This window comes from Nesoenas mayeri (assembly GCF_963082525.1).
Source record: "Nesoenas mayeri genome assembly, chromosome: 12".
Classification (NCBI taxonomy): domain Eukaryota; kingdom Metazoa; phylum Chordata; class Aves; order Columbiformes; family Columbidae; genus Nesoenas; species Nesoenas mayeri.
In genome coordinates, this window is record NC_137547.1 from 22998420 (window position 1) to 23023229 (window position 24810).

The 24810-nt window shown below is 43.1% G+C and overlaps 1 protein-coding gene across 1 annotated transcript; it reads right to left on the reverse strand.

Annotated features, from left to right (window-relative positions):
• Positions 1 to 1223: 1223 nt before the first annotated feature.
• On the reverse strand, positions 1224 to 15160 carry PLA2G15 (phospholipase A2 group XV). Its single transcript, XM_080351957.1, has 6 exons — positions 14951 to 15160; positions 7759 to 7915; positions 7346 to 7464; positions 5803 to 5901; positions 5184 to 5408; positions 1224 to 2016 (listed from the first exon to the last, which is right to left on the reverse strand). The coding sequence occupies exons 1-6, from the start codon at positions 15084 to 15086 to the stop codon at positions 1505 to 1507; spliced, it is 1248 nt and encodes a 415-aa protein (XP_080208083.1). The 5' UTR covers positions 15087 to 15160; the 3' UTR covers positions 1224 to 1504.
• Positions 15161 to 24810: the final 9650 nt, after the last annotated feature.

Genomic DNA, 24810 nt, shown 5'->3' on the forward strand with positions numbered 1-24810 from the left:
TCTTCACACATATACTGGCAGCAAGCATCTCATGCACGCTACCAAAATGGTTAAAAACTTGACCCTTTAGACAACTTAAGTTTCTTAACTAATGAATCTTCAATAGTTTTGATGAGTTTCTCAATCCCCTAAACCATTTTTCTTGGAGGACCTGGCATGTTCAAAGCATTCAGAATTGTGTTTTCAGCAAGCTAAGCACAGTCTGACTGGGTGACTGGTTCTAAAGCAAGCAAAAGAGAATCTTCAAGTGAAGCTTCCTCCAACAGCACTCGTGTAATCAAGTGTGTAAGTACGCTGGCCTCTAGGCTCTCATTGCTGTGGCATTCAGAGTTGAGTTTTTGAGTAAAACAATGCTGTAGGAAATAGGAGCTGCATGTTCAACAACATAGATAAGCATTTAAGGAACAGCATATCCCAACTTCTTGAAACAGCAATAATGAAACTTCTGTCTATGGGAAGTCTTAATGTAAAGTTTCTTTTCAGCTGAATGCAATATTGATCCAATGCCCAAGTATTGGACTGAGACCAAGGTTTATACTTCATACTGTATTATGCTGGCTTTCATTCCCACTCCATTTCAGGAAGTTCACTTAGCTTTTGAATTAATGCTCTCCATCCATTATAATTTCGACTACAGGAGATAATTTGACTCAGACATGCAGTTCTGCACAGTATGGATTGTTTGCCAGTATTCAATTCAATTAGCTTTAATTTATGTGCTGCTCCACACAGCTACAGTTCTTGTAAGCACCAACCACTGTTTCTCTTTCCCTCATTGATAAATAAAGCACAAGGTGAGAACTCCTCAGGCTCCAGGTTCCAAGTGACCAGGTTCCAAGTGACCAGGTTCCAGAAGGTGATGAGCGAAACATTTCCTTTTTTTTGTTTTTAGTAGGACCCTAATGAGCTTCGAGCAATTCACACATCTCTCTTTTCCCAGGAAAGCTGTAACAAAGGGCGGGTATGACAAAGGTAGTACAGCACCAGGCAGACCATTCCCTATCTTACCTAGTAGATACGCACACTTGCAGACTAAGGAGGTGCTGGGAACTGTGGATCAGAGTATGCAAGACCCTTTAAAAAGTTTCCTGTGTTTCCCAAATGAACAGTATTCCCTTGTTTTACAGGCATCCAAAACTGCAATCCTTGCTGGCCCTGCACCCCAAACCCTGCACAGACCAGAGGAACTTGGTATCTATGATTCTATGCAGTACGTGCAAGGGGCTGCACGATCTCCAGTTAAAGTCTGTATGAATGTTGGACAACACTGGAGGCACCAAAATGCATATTTGACCAAATCTGCAGAATGTGAAGATATTGTGATGCATCTTAAGCACAAATTGAGACAGAGTCATTTAGGACACCAGACAACTTCTTGAACACAGCCTTAAAAAAACCCCACACAATAAATAATTCAAATATCTAAATATTAAGGGATTAAAAGGCATTTTCCCATATTTAAGGGAAGGCATCACAGGTGAGGAAAATAACTCAACACAAGGTATCACAAATCAAAGAGCAGCTTTTTCACGTAGGAGATAGTAGTATCATTGGATAGCATTTGAATGTGCTCGTTTCCTGGAAGCTCAAATACAACCACTTCCTGTTTCTGCCTGTCCACCCACTTCCGACACTGCAAGGCACTCTGTACGTTTACTGTACCGTCCCCGTCGCTGTAAAGGATCTTGGGTTCCTTGTCAGGAAAACTTTCATAATGGAAGGAATCGGGTGTTTCCACACCGGTGCCATAAAGACAATGTATGCGCACCCCAGGCGGTGTCATCTGGTAGAGCAGGGGCTCAGTGTCTTGTCTCATGAACCAGCCATCCTCAAAGTCGATGTCCCTGTAGAACTTCCTGTAGTCCCGAAGAGTGTAGTTGGCCGTGGGTGTGCTCACAAAGACCTTGTCTGGAGGCCACGTGTAGTTGTAGGGGAGCAGCCAGTTCGTGGAAACCGCTGATCGCTGCTGGTCTCGGATCTTGAGCGAGCTGATCACAGGTATTCTGTTGTTGTCACCTTAAAAAAAGGTTGAATTTCGTTATCCACGAAGCAAGCATGAATCTTAACCAGCAGCCATTGCTACTATTCAGTGATAACACGAGTAAAAGGATTATTCCCTTTGCTTACAGTGACAATGAGAAGTTTTTCCTCATTTATGATTATTTTGATCATTAACTTCCGCTATGATTGTCTTGATAATTAACTTCTGCAAACTAACTTCTGATAACTTCCAAATTTAAATTCAAGTTGATGAATGACATAGGACCCAAGAACACTGCTGCCTTTCCAGATGTGCTCCTTTTTAAAAGTCAGGACATTTTATGAGGCATTATTTGTACCATTTGCAAGTTGTCTCCCATGCTCTCTGGAGCGTGACACTACCACCATCCTCGCTGGGGACACACAGACCCAACAATTCTTGAAAGACCACTTGATAGCTGCTACACTCGGGAAATGTTTTTAGCTAGCCAAGCTTTTCCAAAGCATTATATTTTCATAATGTAATATAAATCCTATATCCATATCCTAGAACTTATTATGAATAAAGGTCTTAAATTATAAGATGAAAAAACACCTCAAAATAGTTATATTTTACCCAATTTAGACTTACTCTTATTACAGAACTAGTGTTTGACCAAAACATTTGAAGAATTTTCCTGTAGACATCAAGTCCATTCTTTTCCTAGCAGTTTGTTCCGCTACCTAATATATGACTAAGCTATAAATGATGTGCACCTTCATGTTCTAAGCAGTGTCCTTGCATCTTCACAAAATCAAAAGCTGCATAATGAACGAATTGCAGATACAGTGTTTAGTGGAAACAAATTTTAGAAGAGCCCTGAGGCAGATACGACTATTTTCACACTGACTGTCTGACCAGACCTACATCTGTGTTATCACAGCAGCTGGCACACCTCCCTTCACCACCTGAACCCTGAATCCAGTTTTCCATTCTCAGCTCCAGGTGGTTACAACACGTAGCAACACGTCAACCTCGCCATGAAAACCGAAATACTGGAACCAAACCCACTATTCCTGAAATAGCACAGAAGTGTATTTTTCAGTTCCATAAAGCAGCGCTATTGCTTCAGCAAGGAGACCTAACGCACAGTCTAACGCCACCTTCAGGAGGACTATATTGAGACATTGCTAATGTAGCTCCAGAACAAGTACAGGAAACTCAAAAGAGCACAGCAAGAATCGCAAAGGTCCTGAAGTGTGTTTCATACTATTGTGTGATCTAAACACTTCACTGTGCACACTCACCCACTGAGTGAGACACTGAACCCACTCGGCAGTTCTCAGCACAGAAACCCTGAGTTCTAAACTGAACAACGAGAGGAATGCGTTCAGGATTTATTTCCAGTAGAATAATCAAACACAGAGCCTGACTATTCCAGGCTTCTCCTAAACAACTGTTACAAAGTGCTCACCATATCCTTTACTTTTCTCTGAAATGCTAACATACTGTATGGCCAAGACCATCCTTACGTCAGCAGGCACGCCACTCATTGACATTATAGCAAATGAAATGCAAGGTTCAAGGAAGACACTGCTCGTATCTGAAACCGGGGAAAAAACCACACAGACCGCCACAGCGACCGTAGTGTCTTTTCTCACCGTAGTGGAAATAACGGCCTCACTGCATTGGCACTGGAATTGTAACAACAGAAGCACTGAGCCTCAAAAGCACATGAAGAAGTAGCAGAAAGTATCCCAGAAGATCTAGAGAAAATAATTCCACCTGTGTACTGGTTACCATTTGGAAAACACAACTGTGAATGGAGGTGCAGTTCCTGGCCATTACCATACGATAAACAGGAGCAGAAAGAGCACATTCATAGGCAGTATTTTTCTTTAAAGCAACAAGTGTGCATCCTAAGCCCCTAATAATGGCAATTTAAAAAACTTCTTATTTGGACTAATGCAATTCAAGGGTTAATGCCTGATGGTGGCGATTTACTACAGATATTTGACACTGACCTAGCCTAAAAACTTGTATTCTGATACTATGTTCTGCCCATTTAACTTTCCTACATGTCTCAAATTCCTGCTCTAGACATGAGTTCAGTACAACAGACTTACAGATTAAACAACTACATTTCAGTAGAAATTTAACTATGTATTTGTATAGCTAGCCACTTTGGATGAGATGCATTATAAACATGTGAAGCACAAAAGCTTAACCCAACACTGTGGAATTTCATATGAAATCATGTAGAACTTTATGAAGTAGATATTAACACCACCATTGCTGTAGCATGCGAGCTTGTCAGACAAAGCCCGTGTGAAAAGGGAAATCCACTACTGCAGTAGATTTAACAATGTGTATCTCAGTACAAACAGCCAGTTTAAGTTTTTACTCAGTAACTGAGCTGTGCGCTACTACTCAGAATCAAATGCCTTCGCTAAGCAAAGTATTCTTTGATCTGTCCGTGCATGGCTGGCACTTGCTGTGTGTCCTATATTTTTATGAAGTCCAGTTTCTGGTATCAGCTTCGTTTAGGAAGAGGGTCATGATATCCAAACCTAAACAGTCAGAAACTAGCTAAAAAACCAACAAAACACCAAGCCAGAAACATCAAACTAAATGCCAAAGCACATGAAGTAATTGTGGTATCACATGGAGTAAGTAAGCTTTTGCAGTCACATGCAGTTACTTAGTGAAATACATTATGCTGCCTTTTTGCTAGTGTCAGACATACCCAGTATGCTAAGCCTAAGATCCCAGAGAGTCACATTCTTTATCTGTTAACGTTCAACAGGCATTTGTGCTGTGGGCACCATTCACCACCATGTCTCCAAGTTCCCCTCAAGAGCTGTGTGATCTCTGATCAAAGGACACCACCGAACGCTCGAGTCCCTGTTCGCTTTGCAACACTGCACAGGGAGCAATCAGGCTGGAGCACGAGGTGACAACTAGAAGACACAAAAATCTTCTGAAGAGGTTAGGAGAGCTCAAGAGGGGACATGCTCCTGGCTAGGGGATAAAAATCCTAGTCCTCTCCCATGAATTTAAAGAATGGCAGGTTACAAGGCTTGAAACATCAACTTGTTATCACTTACTAAAAAATTCTTTTTAATCTTCATAGTACCTTAAATTCTCATTGTCCAGTCTTAGAGTTCATCTAGTTAGTGCCTTGCCCTGCTGACAAAAGCCACGGCGAACGCCAGTTACTCACCTGAAGCCAGCACACGGAGAGTTTTGGCCACTCCTCCCCACGGCGCCCCTAAGGACACATAATCCTTGATGTACTTGTCTTTCCAATCCTGAGTCTGATGGTTGAGGAAGTAGAGGGTGTACATATTACCCATACTGTGGGCAATTAAGACAACAGGACTTCCATACTGCTCATACATTAACTCTATCATCTTGCGAAGCGTCACAAAGTAGTCTCCATTCTCATCTAAATAAAGACATACAGGTTACACAGGTACATGTGAATGCTGACCTTGAACACAACTCTTTAAAAGGTTATTTATTGGAACTGTCTGTGGAATTTATAATGCAGAGCTTAGAAATTGCAGTATTAAGTGGGAGGAGTGGGTGTTTCTGTGCGGACATGGTTTGGCGGTGTGGGGTTGTTTTGTTTTTAAGCAAGTCTGAAGTAGCAAATTGTTTAAAGAAAACGAACAAACACACCACAGCTTTCACCTGGGTCCAGGTGCATCCAGGCCCCAAGAACCAGTCAAAATTAAGGTTTCAAGTGTAATTGTGCAGGGGAGACAGGAGAATAGACCCAAAACATTATTAGTGGGTGGGAGAGTCAAAGTTTTGTTTGAGTAACAATAGTTACTTACTTGGTGCCTTCCGCCAGTCGTAAGGTGCTCCTCTTACATCTTCATCACGTTTGTAGCCCCAATCTACTAAACTCTGCACCAGCATATAAAAGTAACTCCCTGTAGACATCAGAGAAGAAACAGAGCAGGGAAAAGATTAGTATTAGAAGCAACCGTCAGGCACTATTGCAAACCTAACTAACTTCTGGAGGCATTATACCATATATATAGATATTAAAAGTGTAGTTTCAGTCTTTCACAATCTAGAAAGCTGCATATTACAATGAGTTATGCTCACTGTTCCCCAAAGTGAGAGAACAGCACTACTAAAACTTCTTACTAACTGGCTGATCTATCAAACGGCTGTGGCAGCAACACACGGCATACACAGAACAGACCCATTCCCCCCAGCGGAAGCGTGAAGAATACAGCTCAGAATGACCGCACATCAGCTTCAGGTAGGGTATGTAATATGTTCATAAGGGTTGGCCTGGACTTCACCAACATTTATTCTTGGAAACAAATGCTTATAGTTTATTGCAGAAAACTACCCAAACCACTCTTTTCTATCAGGCAGTGGACTAAGATACGTGACTGAATGTAGTGCTTTAAGAGCAAATAAAAACATTTGCAGACTGGCTATATATTGAAAGATGTTACATCCTACAAGCTTTGATGCATAGGATGTAAGTATCACAACAATTAACTGCATTTAGTAACAGCTTGAAAAATTTCGTGTCAAAACATCTTATTCAATGTGAGAGTCACATGTGAGTTTTGAGCAGAACCTCACTCTCAGCCTTGAGGGCCTCCCTGAAATCAGCACGGGCAGCTTTACACACGGCCCGTTCTAGCCGTAAGAGTCATCTAGTGATGATCATTAGGCACATCACTGCCCTTCCGGGGACTGATCCCTACAGAAAGACAAACGGATGCTATGGAGCATGTGAAACTCTAAGTTACTTACGCCTTCAACCACAGCTAACTCCTCCTCACAAAACCTTAGCAGGCTCAGTGTTTGCTGAAAGGTGACTACACAAACACACCTGCAAACATCCTAATACACAAAGCTTTGTAGCACAAATTAATTATATAGTTACTCTTACACTGACAGCAAGCAAGGAACTACAGAGAGTGGTACCATTTCTCAGAAGCCCATTAACTCATTCTTAAGGCCAAAAACCATCTTGCTCAGAACTAAGCTGAAACGGTTTATTTGCTTGTCAAGCTTCAGTCCCGGAATTTTCTACTCAACGCGTCTCATTTTGCAAGTGTCTGTTTTCAAAGCGCCCACTCAGGTTTCATCGGAGAACTTAAATTTAGCACAAGACTAAATAACACGGAATCATCTTCTCTCAATCTACCAGGCCAAACAGACAAAACAATCCAGTGCAATGAAAACACTTAAAAGCAAAGTGAGCCATGTACTACCCTACTATTGCAAAAGTTTTCTACTTCTCAACAGAACCGTAAACGGAAATCACAGTTCAGTAGCTTGTTGTATAAAGAGACACTAGAAAAATCCAACGAGTGACAAAGCACTTGAGGCACAGCTCGTACATACCAACGCTCCTCTTGCTCGGGTCAAGGAACTCCAGGGAAAACGTCTGCCCGAAGCCTGGCACTCTGATATCCACTCCATCCGGCGGCTCCGTAATCTTACTTGTTCGATTATACACCAGCCTTGGGGAGACAAAAACCCATGAAGCATGTCCTGGCACCACATGACAACTCTCAGCTACACTGGGCTTTATGTTCTGAGTGCAGTAACAAGAACTTGAAGTGCTATTACCCAGCAGCAAACGGGCAGACATGATAAGAGTACTCTAATAGCTAAGGGGTTACAAGATGCAAACAGTTACTGTAATTAGTTTGTTTGTTTGAACCAGACGAGAAAGTTGAAGGCAGCCGTTCTGCACAAAGCATGTCAGTCTAGGGAAAGGAAATCCCTGCAAAGAGCAACACTACTGGTCTTACCTGATATTATCAATCCAGCAGTCAATGATGATTGGCAGAAGCAATTCTAAATTCAGCCAGAGCGTAAAATAGCTGTCTGTCTTCTTAGAGCAGAGATAGTGCACTACTGACGGCTTGTCTAGCTTCGCTTCCAGCTGGTTCCCCAAGTCCCCTGGAACTGAAAGATACAAAAAGGAGACACTTTAAAAATGAAAGTGTATAACATTTTACATTATAAACATCCACACCTTAACATCGTATCCATCATATGTGGTACCACGGCATTCAGAGATATCATTAACTTTTATAATTCAATGAACAAATATTGCATAAGAACAAAGTACTGCGTGCACGTTTTCCACTGAAAATATTTGGATTTTCAAAAATCGTTACTTGGGAAGCACCATGTAGAGTAATTCTGGACGGACAGTTCACCACTTCAAAGAGCAGAGCATGCAGGAACAGGCCACGTCGAGAGGAACAGATCGTCTCGGACACCAGCGCCATTATCTGGGCTTTGAACTGCAAACTCAATCTGCCTGATTCTTTTTCTTCAGAGTACTACACGGCACACACAAATGTTCCTGTTCTCCTCAAACAACTGCACACTATCCACAGATGTTAAAAACATGAAGAGTGAGTGAAAGCAGCTCCAGTTATGCTTTTTATTTTCTATTTCACCTCCGACCACGCTTTTGCTACACAAGACTTAGCTGGCTAGCATAATAACCCAAATACATAGTTTCATCTCTTTTCTGTTCAGGTTTAGATGCAACAACAGTTTTGATGTTTGGTTTTTTTGTACATTACATCGGTCATACACAGAGGGAAGGGTCTCGTATGTGCCCCATCCGCAGTGCGCTGCTCCTCAGGCACACACTAAACACCAGTATTCCTGGAGACACAAGTATTGTTTCTAAATTAGAACTAACATCAAAAGATGCTCCTGCAGTTCTAAGCAGCAAGTTTCAGAGAAAGTTCTTACACTGTTGTGTTTAACCGTTTTTTCCTAAAGAAAAGGCAAACCTTCAGTAGCTGAAAAGCTTCTCTGTTAGAAACACCTGGTAGTTCGGGCTTGCCCTGATCTCCCAGCTCCACGCCCGCCGCTGTGGAGGGGCAGGACTGCCTGCCTGCCTGCCGCTGACCCGCGCCGCCCAGCCCCGCGCCGCCCTAACGCAAGCCCACCCACAGAGCTGCTTTCTCCCTCCACTGCAGCCAATTATTTAATCAGAACAGTTTAAGTTCCATAGCACACTCATACTTTGCACTGGTTTAGAGAAAGCGATAATATATTTTGGTGGCTACTTAATTTAACTGAAAAGCCAGATATGCTGTCAGCAAAACACGTATTGCAGAACCGAAAAATAACAGAACTTCAGGCTAAATATAGCCCTGGAAAACCACAGTCAACCTCCAACCGCTGCAGGTGATCCCCGCCACAGAAAACAGACCTCATGATTTCTTTATTAACTACCCCACTTGCTCCCTCGGTTTTCAGTGGTTTTACTTCTGTAGTGAAATGCTGAAAGACCCAGTAGCTGACCACAGTTTATTTTGGGTCACATTTCAAGGACTCTGATATACTGGAAAGCATAGTAAGGGAGATTATGGTATTGCATCACAGCCTAGAAAGAGTTTACTGAAGTTCAGTCTCAACCCCACAAAACGCTGTTTCGTTATTGCCCATAGAACTATAAGGCAACAGCTTGTTCCACAGTCTCGTGCCTGTGCTGTCTCAGTGCTCTAAATTAGAAAAGGAACAGCATGTGGCTCTATTTATATGGACCACTGGTGGCTGGCCAGTCCAGCAGCAGACCCACCAAGGACAGAGCAGGTTGACTTTATCTTCAGTTTCAATGCAAAACAAAGTGGGAAAGTGATGTTCTGTTCTACCTGGAATCTCATTTCCTTTGGTAAAAATCAAATTCTTCCAGCAAAAATCCCTTTAAAAAACCTAAGGCAAACACCTGAGGTGTCAGAGTTTCTAGTTCCTAACCTTGCTGAGGTCTCCAAACAGCACTCGATCCTGAGCACTCCTGCCCAGGCTGGGAAGACTCACGACTGCAGGAGTTTAAGATACATTAAGATCATCAAGACACATTTGTCAACAAGACTGAGAACAGGAGACTGTAGAAAGTCTCACTGGGACTTCATGGGCTGATCTTACATTAACCACAGTGGTAGTGATATACATTTTCACCAGAGAACTGTTTAGTGGCCTTTGGGTAAGAAACAGGCTAAAAAACCCACATTGGAGATTAATTCTGTAGGATAAGGACATATCTTTCTGAGTTTTCTGTAGAAAAGCACATTTCCCTTGGCTTTCAGACCACACACAGAAAGCAGCTGTGGGCAGAGTAATCTAAGTAATTTTTCTCACCATCCTCTCGTCTACCAATATCTGTAGTTTCCACATCTTTTTGTTGGAAGCATTATAAAATGTTCTTACTTTTTAAAGCCTGCAGACTGACACCATAAATGCACAAAATAACTGGTATGTTCTGCAAACCACATCAGCACTAGTTAAACAGGATGTCCAAGAACTCCCGCATCCCTCACCTGCAGTTGTGTAATACACGCATCGACTCCTGAACTGCAGCTTTTGGAAATATGACATTTTATATTCAGCAGAAAAGTGTTTCCATCACATCTGATGGTATATCTGTTCCAGCACATTCTCATTTCTCACAAAGATGGGAAGCCCAGCAGAAGCCATTCTAATCCATCAGTGAGCCCAATTCACCGTCAGTATTATAGTATCCTTTGCCTTCTTTTTCCCCCCTCGGCTGCCCTGACAAAACTAGCAGATGTCCTCCTGGGATGTGCTCGTTTGTTTAAAACTTACGGAAAGCACACTTACAAGTCTCATTTCAGAGTTTAAAAGAGGTTACGGACTTCTCCAAGTCTGGAAGCTACAATAAGTGTCTTTAGGATACACTGATACTCCTGCCCGTCACCGTCCTCGAAGTCTCCAGGAACTGATTCATAGTTCCCAGCAGAAGACAATGAGCAAATCGCACCCTGGGAAGCGACTTGTGTTAGTACTGCTCAGGAAGCAAAGAGTACAGAACAGCCATCCAAAGCCATGAATAGGGAGACTTTAGATCTCATTTGGAAAAAATATAGTACTTATATAATGGGGGGGAGTTGTGTGGCAAAGAGCCCATCAGCTGGTCAACTGGGGCTTTTTTATACTTTTATCTGAAAGGCAAATGCCCTTGAAAATATATCTACAATTGTAACTTTCCCTGGTGTAATTGCCACAAATAATTCATCTTTTCAGCTCTATAAATTAGCCTTCCTTCAAAATGAACCAAGTTTCCTGGAACATTAACCCTCAGTTCTAAGGAGAACGTCTCAGAGCAGCTCTCAGCCCACACAGAAAAGGCTCCTGCTTGAAACTGGGAACAAGCACGCAAACAACATCTCACATGATACTCCCGGATACCTCAGATCACATGAGGCAGAAACATTCAAGTCACTCCTGCGGTGGAGCCAGCTGACCATACAAACACACACATCAATTAGCAGCCAGCAGGAATTCACAGACAAACCTCTTTTGCATGTAAATCAATTATTAACAAACTTCGTTTAGGTGTCTTTCTAGAAAACTTTAGCCAAGTACCTAACAAGCTGTTTGCAGAAGGTATCAGAACATTGATATAGTAATTGTGTTGAGTCAGCGCTAAGAGGTAGAGTTCAGTGAATCCAGCACTGATGTTATAAGGACAGGTTATCAGCTCCCAAAATTGATAAGACATGAGATAGTTGCAGTGATTATGATGGACTATATGAGAAAAATAGAAGAACAGACAAAATAAAGGAATTCTTATTGTGGGCATTAGATGACAAGAGTGTTGAATATATAGGCAAACTGGTAAGAGAAGTGCAAAAATATTATAATAGTATGTAAACATGAAGCGGACATCCAGAAGTACTTGCACAGAATATATGTGTATATATATATTTTAGTAGATACTGTCAGTAGAGCAGAAGTATTCAGTAGGTTGTCCTGATTCTTAAAGGAGATTTTACTGTATTAATATATTGTCCTGGCTGAATAGGAAACTCTTAAAAGGCCTGAAACCAATTCAGTGTCTTTCCCCCCTCCCAAAAAGGCCCAACATTTGAGAGAGGAACTCCAAGCAGTCCCTCACATCTGAATGCGCATCCTCCATGCCAAGCCTTCAGGCACGGCTCGCAGCTCTTCTCTAGTGCCGCTATCACATGAACACCCTTTGACGCTCTGTTACTTAAATCTCAGGGAAAAGGAGCGATGGCACTGCTGTATTGGCCGGCAGTTCCCACCATGTCACTTGGGTCCCTGGTCTGCTCCCTGAGCTCCAGGCATAGTAGCTCCTGCCACTAAGGCACCATTTGGTGATGCACAGACCAGCTTAGAAGATAAGCTAATCCAAATGGCGTAGCGCTGCTTTCACATTCCTTGTGCTAGCTCCTCCATGAAGGTAATTCAACTACAAAATTAATCACTTCCTCTTCAAAAGGTTAATTTCCTCAGGCTTTAACAAGACACATGACTCCACAAAGTGGCCAATAAGCAGGCACAAGGAAGGCTGAGGAGCACTAATGGGCTATGGGACTGGTTTAGCTGTCTCACAGAACCATGGCCCAAGCCAGGCAGGGGCTCTGCAAACCTGAGATCTGTTGCCACCACCACTACAGTCAATAGTTACAAGGCCGTATTCAAGCTGCTCATCTGTCTTCCGACTCCAGATCCTAGAAGCAGTATTTTTGTTAGTACCTGGGGAACAGAACTAAGTTACCCGTTGATAAATAACATCCTGTGTTTGCAAACCAGTGCTCCACTTCCTCCTCTTGCCTGGTAAGCACAGGTTGCAACTGCAAGAGGAAGCATTGCCCCAAAAAAAAGTGAGAGCAAGTTACACTGGGTCTTGTGACTGGCACTGTACAAAACATGTATGAATTATCCTTGTGTTGACAAGATCCCTTTAAATAGCATTCCTTCTTTGTTCCTTAAGATTGTCAGGCCAACTTGCCATGCACGGAGTAAGACCAAACTCGTTAACTCCCTTTTTTATGTCAGCATTTTAACTTCCAGAGAGACCAAGAGTGAGCGCTTAGATCATGAGACCACATTTACTACTGGATAAGAATACATTTAAAAACTCAACACACAGGAAGAATTAAGGGTCTAGATGCCAGTCTGATAAATTAGGAGGACTGACTCTGTATCCCCCTCTTGTATGGATTCCAAAACCCTTGCAGGCTTGTACAGGCCTGTGTAACACAGCCTTGCCTACACATCTCACTTTGCTTTTGTGACGCATTTTCCCCCCTCTCCCGAACACCTGTGCTAGGCCAGCACTTAGAAAGCCTCTCTAAATGATTCTCCTAAACCCTTCTGCCATCCTCATCACAGTAATTCCTAAAAAGCTTATCTTAACATGTCACATACGCAAGAAGGGTGAAGAAAAGGTCACGAAAAGTTAACTAGAATCAAGTTGAGAACATTTCATACAGAAACAGTGAGTGACCGACAGTTACTCTTTCCTTTATTTGTTTGACCTTCACTGCCCATGTCATGGCTAATTGAAGCTAAGCTCTTAGTGCAGGTGTTTTCACAATGATAGTCATTTCTATACATCAAAAAAACATGTTATTTTACAATAGCAAGAGCAAATCATTCCCTAACAACACTTACTTTCTCAAATATACAAACAACCCAGAAAAATTATTTGTATTAAAACCCATTGAACCTTCACTTTCTGGACATGTCAGGACTAGGCAGCAGAAAACAGTAAGTTTTAAAACACAGACATTGACTAGTTCTGGGTGTTTGAAGAAAAATGGAGCAGCAAGAAAATCTGTCTTTCAAGCCACTCGCTGATGAACATGTGCTCAGCCACACAGTATTTACAGAGTGTCTCTCAGGGAAACAAAATGTAGGTCAGCCGTGGGTTTTAAAAGCATCCTAAGGGTACATGTATACTTACGGCAGATCCATCAGTAGTAACTCCATGCTTCTATAATCAGTACCCATTTATCACAATTGTGTTTAAATCTTCTCTGATTCCTTCATAGCTAGAGTTGAATATTGGATCAGCAACTAAAACACTATCACCTCTGTCATCAAGAAGCTTGCACTGGAATAAGCACCAAAGCTCATCGCTAAAACCCAGCATTACAGAGCAGAGATGAGGCAAGATAAAGGACTGAGTTCTGCCCGTGCAGGTTAGAAGCAAAGAACTTTTGTTCACATGTTAACTCCAGCCTCTTAGGACAGCCTTTTGCAGTTCCTGCTTCTAAATCTACATCCTCTCTGTTAGTTCAACACCTATTAAGAACTGTGAATTTGTACATGGTGGCCCCGAGATACGCAGCATCTTTTTAAGTGCTCACTTAGTGCTCACCTTTTTGCATCAGGAGTTTGTGACAGCAGTAATAAAGTTAACAGCAGAGTCTAAACTACTATAAATGAACCCTAAACAGAAGGACATGCCAGTGATTATCCCTTTCCCAGTATTTTTCCTATTTACTTATTTTTCTTCCCCCTTTATCATCAAAGGTTAATTGCATAATAAGAAAACACAGCACACTGAATGCATTCACGGGACTGACCACTTACGTTAATATCACCAAATGCAATTAATTACTGTTTTGGAATGCTTAATAATTACAACTTCAGTAGACAAGTTATTAAAACGTTTATTTACAATTCTTATCAATGTTACAAAAAGCATCTAACAAATACTAGCAGTTATTATATAAATGCTTCCTATATATCTGTTGCTATTTTGACAGGTGAAACCACAGACCACTAATCAATACTCATTTTTTATGCTGTGCGATGAAATAAGCCTATTGAATCCTTGCAGCTTGCCTGCCGCTAACACCCAGTCACTCCTCCTCCACACCTCGTTCCAACCTGCTCCTGAAAGGTGCGGGTGAAGACTTGAGAGCCGAGGGTCTGGCTTTCCTCAGCGAGCCAAGACCCGATTCGGGCGAGCCTCGTTTCCCCGCGCCCAGCGAGGAGCAGAGACAGCCCGCGGCTCGCGGCGCGGCCGTGCCCCGTGCCCGGGCCTCTATTTTTAGCGCTGGCCGCCGGGCCGGGTCCCAGCGGCGCCCCCCGGGCCTCCCGCTGCCGGGGGCACCGCAGTGAACGCGGGCTGCAGCGGCTTCCAGAGCGCCAGACGCACACGCCCCGGCCGTGCCCCCACGCCCCGGCTCTTACCCAGCACCACGGGCGGCCCCGCGAGCCGCCGGCGCGGCAGGCACCCGCCGCCGGGGCAGAGCAGCAGCAGGAGGAGACCGAGGAAGGGGCTCCCTCCCGAGCGCGGGAGCAGCCTGGCGCCAGCCGGCGGGACCATCACCTCAGCGCATAACCCAGGCCGGGAGCCGCCGGGAGCCGCCGCCAGCCCGCGCAGGACGCGTCCCTCGGCCGGGGCTGCCGCCGCCGGAGTGCGGCCCCACGGCCCGGCCCGGCTCTAAAGGGCCCGCCCGCCCCGCGGGCAGCGGCCCCGCCCCCGGCAGCGGCCCCGCCCCCAGGCGTCACCAGCCGATTGCGGACAGCACGAGCCGCCGCGCGGCCGCGCTCCGCGGGGCAGTCGGCGCGCGCATCTCCTCAGGCGCCGTTGGCGGGAGCCCGCGCCCCTCGCCCCCCCGCGCCCCTCGCCCCCTCATCCCCTCGCCCCCTCATCCCCTCGCCCCCTCATCCCCTCGCCCCGCTGCCCGGCCGCAGAAACCCCCGCAAACCTGCAGGCCCCCCTGGCCTTTCGGAGGCCCCGGGCTGCCGAGGCCCCGGCCCGGCCCGTGTGAGGCGGAGCCGGCAGGTAGGACACCCCGCAGGCGGGCCGGGGCTCCGGCGGGCAGCGCAGCGCGGGGGGAGCGCGTTTGCCTCAGCGCATCTGCAGTTGTGTGACCCTGATTTCGAAAGTGAAGTGAGGGGTGTTTGCTGCACAAGTTATGCATAAAACCAGGTAGCATGCGAGGGACGTGGTCAGGATGATTTAAGGCAAAACAAAAATACTTACCAGAGCTGGGAATTTTAGTATGACTCAGTCAAGGGTTTGGGCATCCCATATAAAAGTTTATGGGCATAGCTGTACTTCAGGCAACACCTGACTAATGTGACACCAAATTGCTACAGAGTATCATTGAGGTCAGGCATTTGGCAATACTAAATAAAAAATCACGATACCTTTATTCACGTAAAAAGAGTGGGTAGGCTTATAATTACACTAATTTCAGACCAGGAGGGATATGAGCCGCTGTGCTTCAGCAATGCCAGTTAGTAGGAGTTACACACGTCGTGTGGCGGGCGGAGGGGAGCGAGAAGGGAATCCACAGGAGCAGAAACTACACAGGGAGAAAAATGGAACTTGGATCCAGTGTATTCACATCTCACGATCAGCCAGGGTTGTGCTGAGGGGCCGGACAAGGTTTCCTTGGTTCGGTCATACATCTGCCCTTGTTGCGAACACACACTTTCTGAGCAAGATGTTATCAATTCACGCTCAGGGTAAAGCTGTTTCTGGGAGGGTTACTTTGCGACAAGGGCGTTGCAGTGTCTGCTTCACAGCTTCCTACATCCCTCAGTGTGTCCACTAATTCTCAGGAATATTCCTAGCTGGAATGGTTAATACACTAGCATGAACAATATCACAAATGAAGACATGAGAGTGAGAGACAAGTAGAAAACTGCTCTTTGACTTGGTAACTCTGCCACCTATATACACTGTAATGTGTAAAATTGAAGTAGTTTTTGCCTCATTGAATTCAGTATTCAACAACGTTTGTAATGCCTGCAGAAAGACGTGCCAAGGTCTGTGCGTGAAGCCAGAATCTGGTAAAACGAATACACAACCTATTGGCAGGAGTTTAGAAGAATGATGGGGGTTGCTTGGCATTGCCATGGAAGGAGGAGGACGTGTCTTCCTCCTGAAATAAGAACAGGGGCAGAAAATGCAACAAATCACTTCAGAAAGGTAAGGCTGAGCCTAAATCTGGACTCGACTTTTTCAAGGCAGCTGCCACACCTTGTATATTTACAATGAGTGGAAGGGTGTCAACATCCAACAAAGCCAAAGGCCTGTCCTAAAGACAGGTGCTTACTCACTGTGCAAGTGTTGCCTTGAAATGACCTCCTACTGAAACAAACTACAGGGTGTGCAAGTATGACTGACTGTAAAACTTATTGCGACATTGATCCTGGTGTAGGAATTACATGTTACAAAACGCAGCAAAACACCTTATGGAGGGGTAAAACAATATTTAAAGAAATCTGTTTTCAGTCACTCACAGTCATTCTCTCACACCTCTGTACTCAAGAGCCCCTGTCCAAATAGTCAGGCCAGGATCCCGTGAGCTGTGACACGAGGTTCAAGGAATGCCAGCTGTCAAGTCCTCGCTACATCTCTGGGGTTCCCTTGAGTAGCAGCAAAGCAGTTTTTGGACAGATTTTCTGCTGTCTTTTAGGAGTGAGTTATGATCTGAATTTTTTTTTGCCTCCGTCTTTTATTTCACCCTCTGCAAATTCTGGGCAAGCTCACTGCTTGCTGTCTTTGTTCTCTCCTGTCGAAGTCTCTGCCTTTGTTCCTGCTGAGCTAACAGAAAGAACAATGGCCCTTGCGACTGCTGTAAACGTGTTGCCATCTTCCTGTTACTTCTGCTGCCAAGGCGTGTCTGGGGCAGGGCTCTCAGAGCACAGGCCTTTTTGTCGTGATGTAAGCACTGCATTTGCCAGCGTTTACCAGTTTCACTGCTCTTGTGTCCTTGATTATCACATTATGTGTCATTTTTGTAACCATTGCCATATTGATTCGACTCAAGATATCACACAGACACATTTCCATACTCAATTCAAACCAATCTTAATATTTCTTTTACAGATCTGGGTGCTGTTCTGGCAGACGGGAGTGGCTTCACACTTCACTACAAACCTTTCTGTCTTATTTTTCTCCAGGGACAGTCTGCTAAGCGCATAATTGCTATTCCTCTGCAAGTCTGGGCTCTTTAGACAACGGCCTTTCAGCCCACGGATCAGGTAGTATATGTGAGTGATTTCTTTTGTTGTCTTCATTTTAGAGATCAGGACCATTCACATTCAAAACCAAAATCAATTCTTTGCCTTTGGAAGGTTAAGTATGCACAGCAGATTTCTGTTTTGTTGAAACTACTCCTAAAAGCAGTACTGCACCTTTTTCACTTATATATGAGGTGAAAAAATTCATTATCCATACCCCAGAGACCAGTTTGTTACCACTGAAGGGAATTTTTTACATTTGCATAATCAGTCTTCTAAGAAAATATTCTTATTTCCAAAAGCCTCACCAGAAATAAGCCATATTAAACACCAGAAACTACAATATCAATACCATTATCTTTGTTTAAGACTCCTTGAGAGTTTGCACTGGCTACTTGACAAAAGCCATGAATTGGATGTGAGTTTGCACACTGGTTATTTAAAAGAAACAATCCTTTCCAGAAATCTAATATTTACTTGAACATCTTTTATTTGATTGAACAGAATTCTCTTGTTTGCTTCCGATCTTTGCCGTTTAAGTAGTGTTTGTTTTGGCTCAAACACACCCAAACACAACTGTGCTGAGCTGGACACACGGGTAGGAAAAGAGCAGGTTTCAAAGAAGATGTGAAGACAACCAAAGTGTGGGCACAGATCTTCCCACGGGCGGGAGCCCGCGTCAGCACTTGCCCATTGCTAATGGGAAAAGGAATTTACCAAGTTCAGAGTATGTTAACAGAGTCACCACCAGTCATATCATTCAGAAACTTGCTGGTTTAACTTCACCACCTCACAGGATTTTACCAGCCATCCTGATTTTTGCTTTTGAGTTTGCACCAATACAAATGATCCCTGAGACCCTGAATCCAACTGTGATGAAAATGAGAATAGTGAAACACAGACACTTGCAGAAGCCTCTTAAACAATGAGATAAAAGATTTAATAAGATACTTATTATCATGTATACAAAAAATAATGTTTGTGTCAATTTGCAGTGCTTTGCTTTAATCATCTTCCTTGTTACAGAGTGTATAGACAGCATCTGCTGCCCATTTCATTTTTTCCTGCAGACTTCAGTATGACATCTCTTGAGTTCCCCAAAATTCTCCTTGTCTTTGGAAAATGTTATAATATAGATCTGTGACATTTCTTTACTTCCAACCCCCAAACATCACAGACCAGCCCAAGTATCCAGCTTTAGATAAGTTATGTTGATACTCACAATTTGGAACTCGTGCCCAAGGCCATGAAGGAATCAAGGTGTGAGAAGTCAGGCCTACCCAGAAACTTGCAAAAGCCTTTGCATTGGTAAGAACTGACAGGTGCACGGACATAAGGAACATAGGCAGACTAGAGTGATACATTTTGGTTTAGTTTGCCACAAGCAGTCCAATTACATAAAGTTCACATTCAGAACAGCACACTTGCTCATTTTTGAACTTCATTAGAGAATACAGACTTTTTTAAAAGAACCTGGGCTTTTTTTTCCTCTGAATGGTTCTTCTTTCTGTAACACAAAGATTTCCAGTGCTCCTTGACAAAACAGATTTACCCTCTTAAGTTTTCCTGTATCAGCCACAGCTTTATTTTGAAAAAGCAGCACTAGTAAAATCGTACAACAGCAATATGATCATTCTTCAGTGTCTACAGATCAAGATTATTGTTATGGGGTTTTTTAAAACAAATAGCCCTTAAAACTCAACTCAGGAGGCAAAAAGCAAGTTTAATCTCTTCTCAAGAGTGGTTTGAGGCCCAGCTGAAGCCAGTCATACTGTACAATGTGTAGTTGTGAGTGGCCTGTAATAATACTTACACGTTGCAGCTGACCTGAAAGGTGGCCAGTCCTGAACATGCGTTTTTCCTAAGAGCTGAGTGTGCACTGGAAGGAGGCACTTGTTTTTTCTTTTTGAATAGCAATACTGGGTTATGTAACAACATTTCTTCAGAGTAAAACTTTACATTTAGAAGATTCCATAAATGTAGCAGGCATTCAGTTCCATTTATAGCCCAGTTTTGTTAAATTAGACAGAGGAGAGTTCCACCTCTGGACTGCCTGAAGAGGGCATTGAGTTCTTACCTTTAGCAAAGATTTTGGTTTTTTTAAATCCACTGTTGGGCAGGTTCACAGACTTTTTAGAAAATCACTGCACTTGTTGAACGCTTGTTAAACTCTCGCTGTACTTGCATAGAAGTGCAGCAGCATTGTCCCAGAACACAATGTGACGTGCATGTGAACGAGGGCTGCACAGACACTTTCCTTTCCTGTCCCTTCTCCCCGTTTCCTCAGCACTGCACATTCACTTCCACTTTGTTCCCCAGGCTGCTGCTCACTAGCATTAGGACAGTAAACAAGCCTTGAAGTTGGTTCCTCAGTCTCCTTCAGGCTAAATTTGGTTACAGTGCAGAACAGAGCCAGAAGGAAGGGAAGTGAGTAGGTGGATAGTGGGAGTACAGAAATGCAGGTTTATGTGAGTATCAACCTAGAACATCAGAGCTCACCATTCGCCAAGGTGGGATATCCATGATTACCAGATCCTGTCATCTCTCCTATCTGCAAACCTTTAAGCTGTATAATAGAGATCATATGACCTTTTGGCTCATGTTTTGCTAAAGCAAATCAATTTGTCCTTGTAAACAGTCCACCCATAAACCTTCATAGCAAATTGTGAGGATCTAGTGACTAACAAGACAAATTGCAGAATTACTACTCAGTCAAAGATAATTTTCTTAGAATCTGGGAGTAAGAAATTCTCAGCACGAATTCTGGGACTTAAGGTGTTGTGAGTTTTATGTAAGATTTACTCAGAGCTGGTGCTCTGGGTTGGACCAGTGAGAAATTCTGAAAATGAAGCTAGGCAAAATAATGGAATTTAAAAATAAAAGTAATAGAAGGGGTCACAGGAAGATGGAAAGGAGAGATGGAATTTTGTGTAGGATGAATATATGAGGAAAGCAGTTGAAAATGTAATGTATGTTGTGATGAAAACTGAGTAGGTTGAACCCTCAGGGACAGCTTATGTCTTGCACAAGTTCCCATAAATTACAACAACTTCCAAGCACATTGCGTGCGTGGTAGAACCTGACATTTTTTGCAGTACAGAGAAACTGTTTGCACCCTCTGAGGCAGAAAGCTAACAAGGTGCTTTTGATCTGCAGACAAGATACTTTTTCAGGTGAAGAGAAGGTTGAGAGAAAAAACAGAATTCAGTATGCTGTTATTGTAAGGCTAACACATTTTACAAGACCGTAAGAGTGGCAAAGGCGCAGTGACATACTTGTCAAGGAAAGCAAGAGAAATCTTGTCATCTGGCATGAGTCAAAACAGCAGCATTTCAGGATTCTAGCCCACATATAATAAAAAGGCAGGGAGACTACTATTCATCTGTTTAATAAGCCATTTCATCCAGTGTGACACCTTGTGTGGTATCCCAGCTGGGCAAGGTGCCGAGGAAGTTGCTGCGAAATGCAGGGCTTAGGAACCGTGCTAGCGCAGAGTTACTTCTGGGAAGGCACAGCACCGCCGCTACTAGATCCAGCTGGTTACTAACGAAAGTGAATCCGTTCTGGAGACACGAGTGTACCCAGGAGAACTGAAACCGGTGTCAGTCATTTAGTAATTTATCGAGGGGATTGTTGGTCATTATCTACTCTCATTAAGGTTTCACTCACTCATTTTCAGTGCTGAATTTTTCAAACACCAAACGATGGAAAAACATCTGACTCTGATCATAGCTGTTGAGGGACTTCACTTCAGCCTATAAGAAACAGCCTGAGAGTTCCTCTTTAGTGAGTGTATTAGAAAATGAACTGATGAGAATGTAACTGAGTTTAAGGGGTATGCAATTTTTTTTTCTTCATTTTGTAATTATGGCTCTTTGGATCTGAAACGTATGCAATCCCACTAAAAGATGCATCTATAACGCAAACAGTCTTCTGAGATGTGGAGATGCAATGTACATGGACCATCCACTTATTTTCTATTGTTTAAATACGAATTAACATATGAAAAAAATAGATCTGAGTAGGAAACCAAATAAAAAGACCCCACATTTACCCATGTTTCTTTATTATCAATAAAACAAACTAACAAAATTAACAACATTAACAAAACTACTTGTTCAGATCTGAGTTTTGACCGTTGGTGCATGTAAAAATAAGTGTCTGATCTGCTCTTTGGCTGATATCACTTGCCAAAGAAAGAGATAGCCTACAAATGCATCTGAATTGTGCACAGACACGCCCTATCCCATCCTTTGGCCACCTTAAATTAGAAAGTATTGCTTGGTGATTCCTGTAAGGACATAGTTCCCTTCCAGGCTGAGGGACACAGACAGTTGGAATGGTTCATCATGGGAAAATGGTTTAATCGGCAGCATCGTGAGTAACGTTGTGTCAGGTGATGGCAGACACGTCAGTGCAAAAATATAGGAAAATTAAGGTTGGAAGTGACTTTTGAACGTCATTATTCTAATTCTTTTGTTGAAATCATAGCTGGAATAAAACTTCGATTAGTACAGTTATTCTGGTGCTTCTATTGGGCAAAAAATACAAGGAGAATACAAAATGACAATTCTAATAAAATTCCACCATTTCATTTAACCCATTTCTAGGATTAACACTGAGCGAAGGACATGTTGAACAGGGGGCAGTGAACTAACCTGTCATGTTTTAAAATGCAAAATGATGTTTTAAAGACATTTGTGCACTTGTTAGTATGGGGAAGCTTGCCAAAGACTGCCTGGACATAGTACTTTGAGAAAACGGATTTAGTGGAACAGCTTTTAAAAAAACTAATATGCTATAAACACCTTGAGATGCTTTAAATATTGCTGCCATGCTACACAGCCAATATGTGGCTAGAATAACACTCTCAAGAGTTTTCTCATGGTATGGTGAAAATCATTTGTCTATCAGTGTTCGGCAGCTGGAAGTGAAGCTGCTCAGATTACAAGCCAAAGCGGTAGAAAATGAGTACTGCTATCATGTGGCAGAAAGACATTTTCTGCTGAAAGCAAGAAATAGATGAGCTTTCATGCGGCAGATAAACTGGTCTCATGGTTTCCTGTTAAAGGATATACCATTACGAAGCAGTTTCAACTCTTCTACTTGGACCTCACCAAACCGAACTTGTGACAACAGTTTTGCTGTGTTTGTGGGCTGCAAAGATGCCTTGGTTAGCTGGAGAAAGCAATTCTCTCAGCGCTTCTATCTTGCTCTGTTTTACTGGATATTTCCTTGTCTTGGCAAGCTGGTAGACAGTACTGAGTTTTTCTGTTGTGCTTAGAGGAGACCACTATTCTCTCATAAAATGGAAGGCTAACAAATTTCAAAATTTGAGTTCTATTTAAAGTTCTGGTTTTATATGCTTTGGAGTTGTCTTCTTGGTGTCATATAACCTTGTATAGAAGATAGTTTTACATGATGATAAACAATAACCTACCAAACCTCCTGAACTATAGATTCAAAATCTGCATCAGAGAACTAGAACTTGGATGAAGCTTGTGACTGGATCTGTGATTTGTTATTGGGGGGCCTCCCAATAATTTATCAGCTGATGCTCAGCAGCGGTGTCTAGCAGGAGCTCTGGCCATGTTTCCCCTACCATGCATTCTATTTTTCACTCAGTAACAGACCTCAAAATGTGCCCAAACCCAGCACTCTGTATCAGGATATGTTGCACATAGCAATACAGGTTGTGCAAACATTTTGCTATACCCACATGAAGTACACCCAGCTAACACAGAGGGGAACCAAGGCAGCAGAGCTAGAGCAATGGTTTCAGCAGTGCCGTGGTCAGATACCACACAACTCGGTTAACACATAGCAACTCAGAAGACAGGAAAACAGCAATCATCGAAAAAACAGTCACACATTTGCTGTGTAAGGCAAGAAGAGGTATTAGGTACCATTCAATGCCACTGAAGACTAAATGCTTCCCACACAGATAGGCATAACAAGACGCAAAGCTACCAAGAAAAAATAACACGCAGGTAAAACAGCCTTTCATACAGTAACAACTGATGGCATATTATTTACTTTTAATGGTCTGAGCAGAGAACATGACACAGAGCAAACACGGATACAAAGCTCTAGCAGACAGAGGACAACCTGTGGTTTAACGATAATAAAGTAACTGCAGCACATGAAGATTTCTATGATTGTGGAGCATCTGGAAAAAGTGAAGGAAAAATGACACAATGACCTTTGGAACAAAGTCTTCTAAATGCTAGAGCACAGACTGGCATTGAGGAAGAAACCAAACCAGCTGATTATTCTGTGGTTTGAATGAAACTATTCTCTCATTTTCAAAAAAATAAACTACTGTCAAAAATGTCCTTAAGTATAGACAACCAAGCTATCCTCCTTTTTACACCGTAGAAGGGTGAAACAAACAGACTTGAGCTGAGGGATCTTAGATTGCCGTGTAGCTTGGTTTCTTTCGTTCTCCCTGTGCAGCACACTGCAGTTTACCTGAACTCTTGAACTTCAGAACTGGTCTCTTCATCCGTCTCAAAGACAATGTAAAAGAACTGAAGGGAGGAAGGCAACAGGGCTGGTGAAAAGGGTGGAGTGGTTTCTATACAGTGACTGACCACGTCTGCAAGAACTCTTCAGTCTGGAAATAAGGGAGGACTGACACGTGGGGTTTAATCAAATAAGGACTATGGAAAGGATGAACAGGGATCAGCTGTTCACTGTTTCTTCCAACATATGAGCTGTGGGGAGCCAGACGAAGCTCACAGGAGACCAGCAAACAAACAAGAGGAGGTGGTTCTTCACACAGCATGTATCAAAACTGCAGTGCTAAAAGTTTACGTGAGTTCAAGGGTAGACTTGAAGTCTACAGAGCAAATGTCCACAAAGCTTTATTAAACACACAGAAACCATACCTGGCTCAGGAAACTCCTCAGCTGTACTTGGTTAAATGCCAGAGAACATGTGGGGCAATTATAGTCACATGTGACTTGTTCTGATATTCTTCCCTAGGCACTTGCTTTTTGTGCCATTAGAGATAAGATACTGGGTTAAAAGGACTTTTTGTCTGACTCAACACCAGACCGTAAGAAATA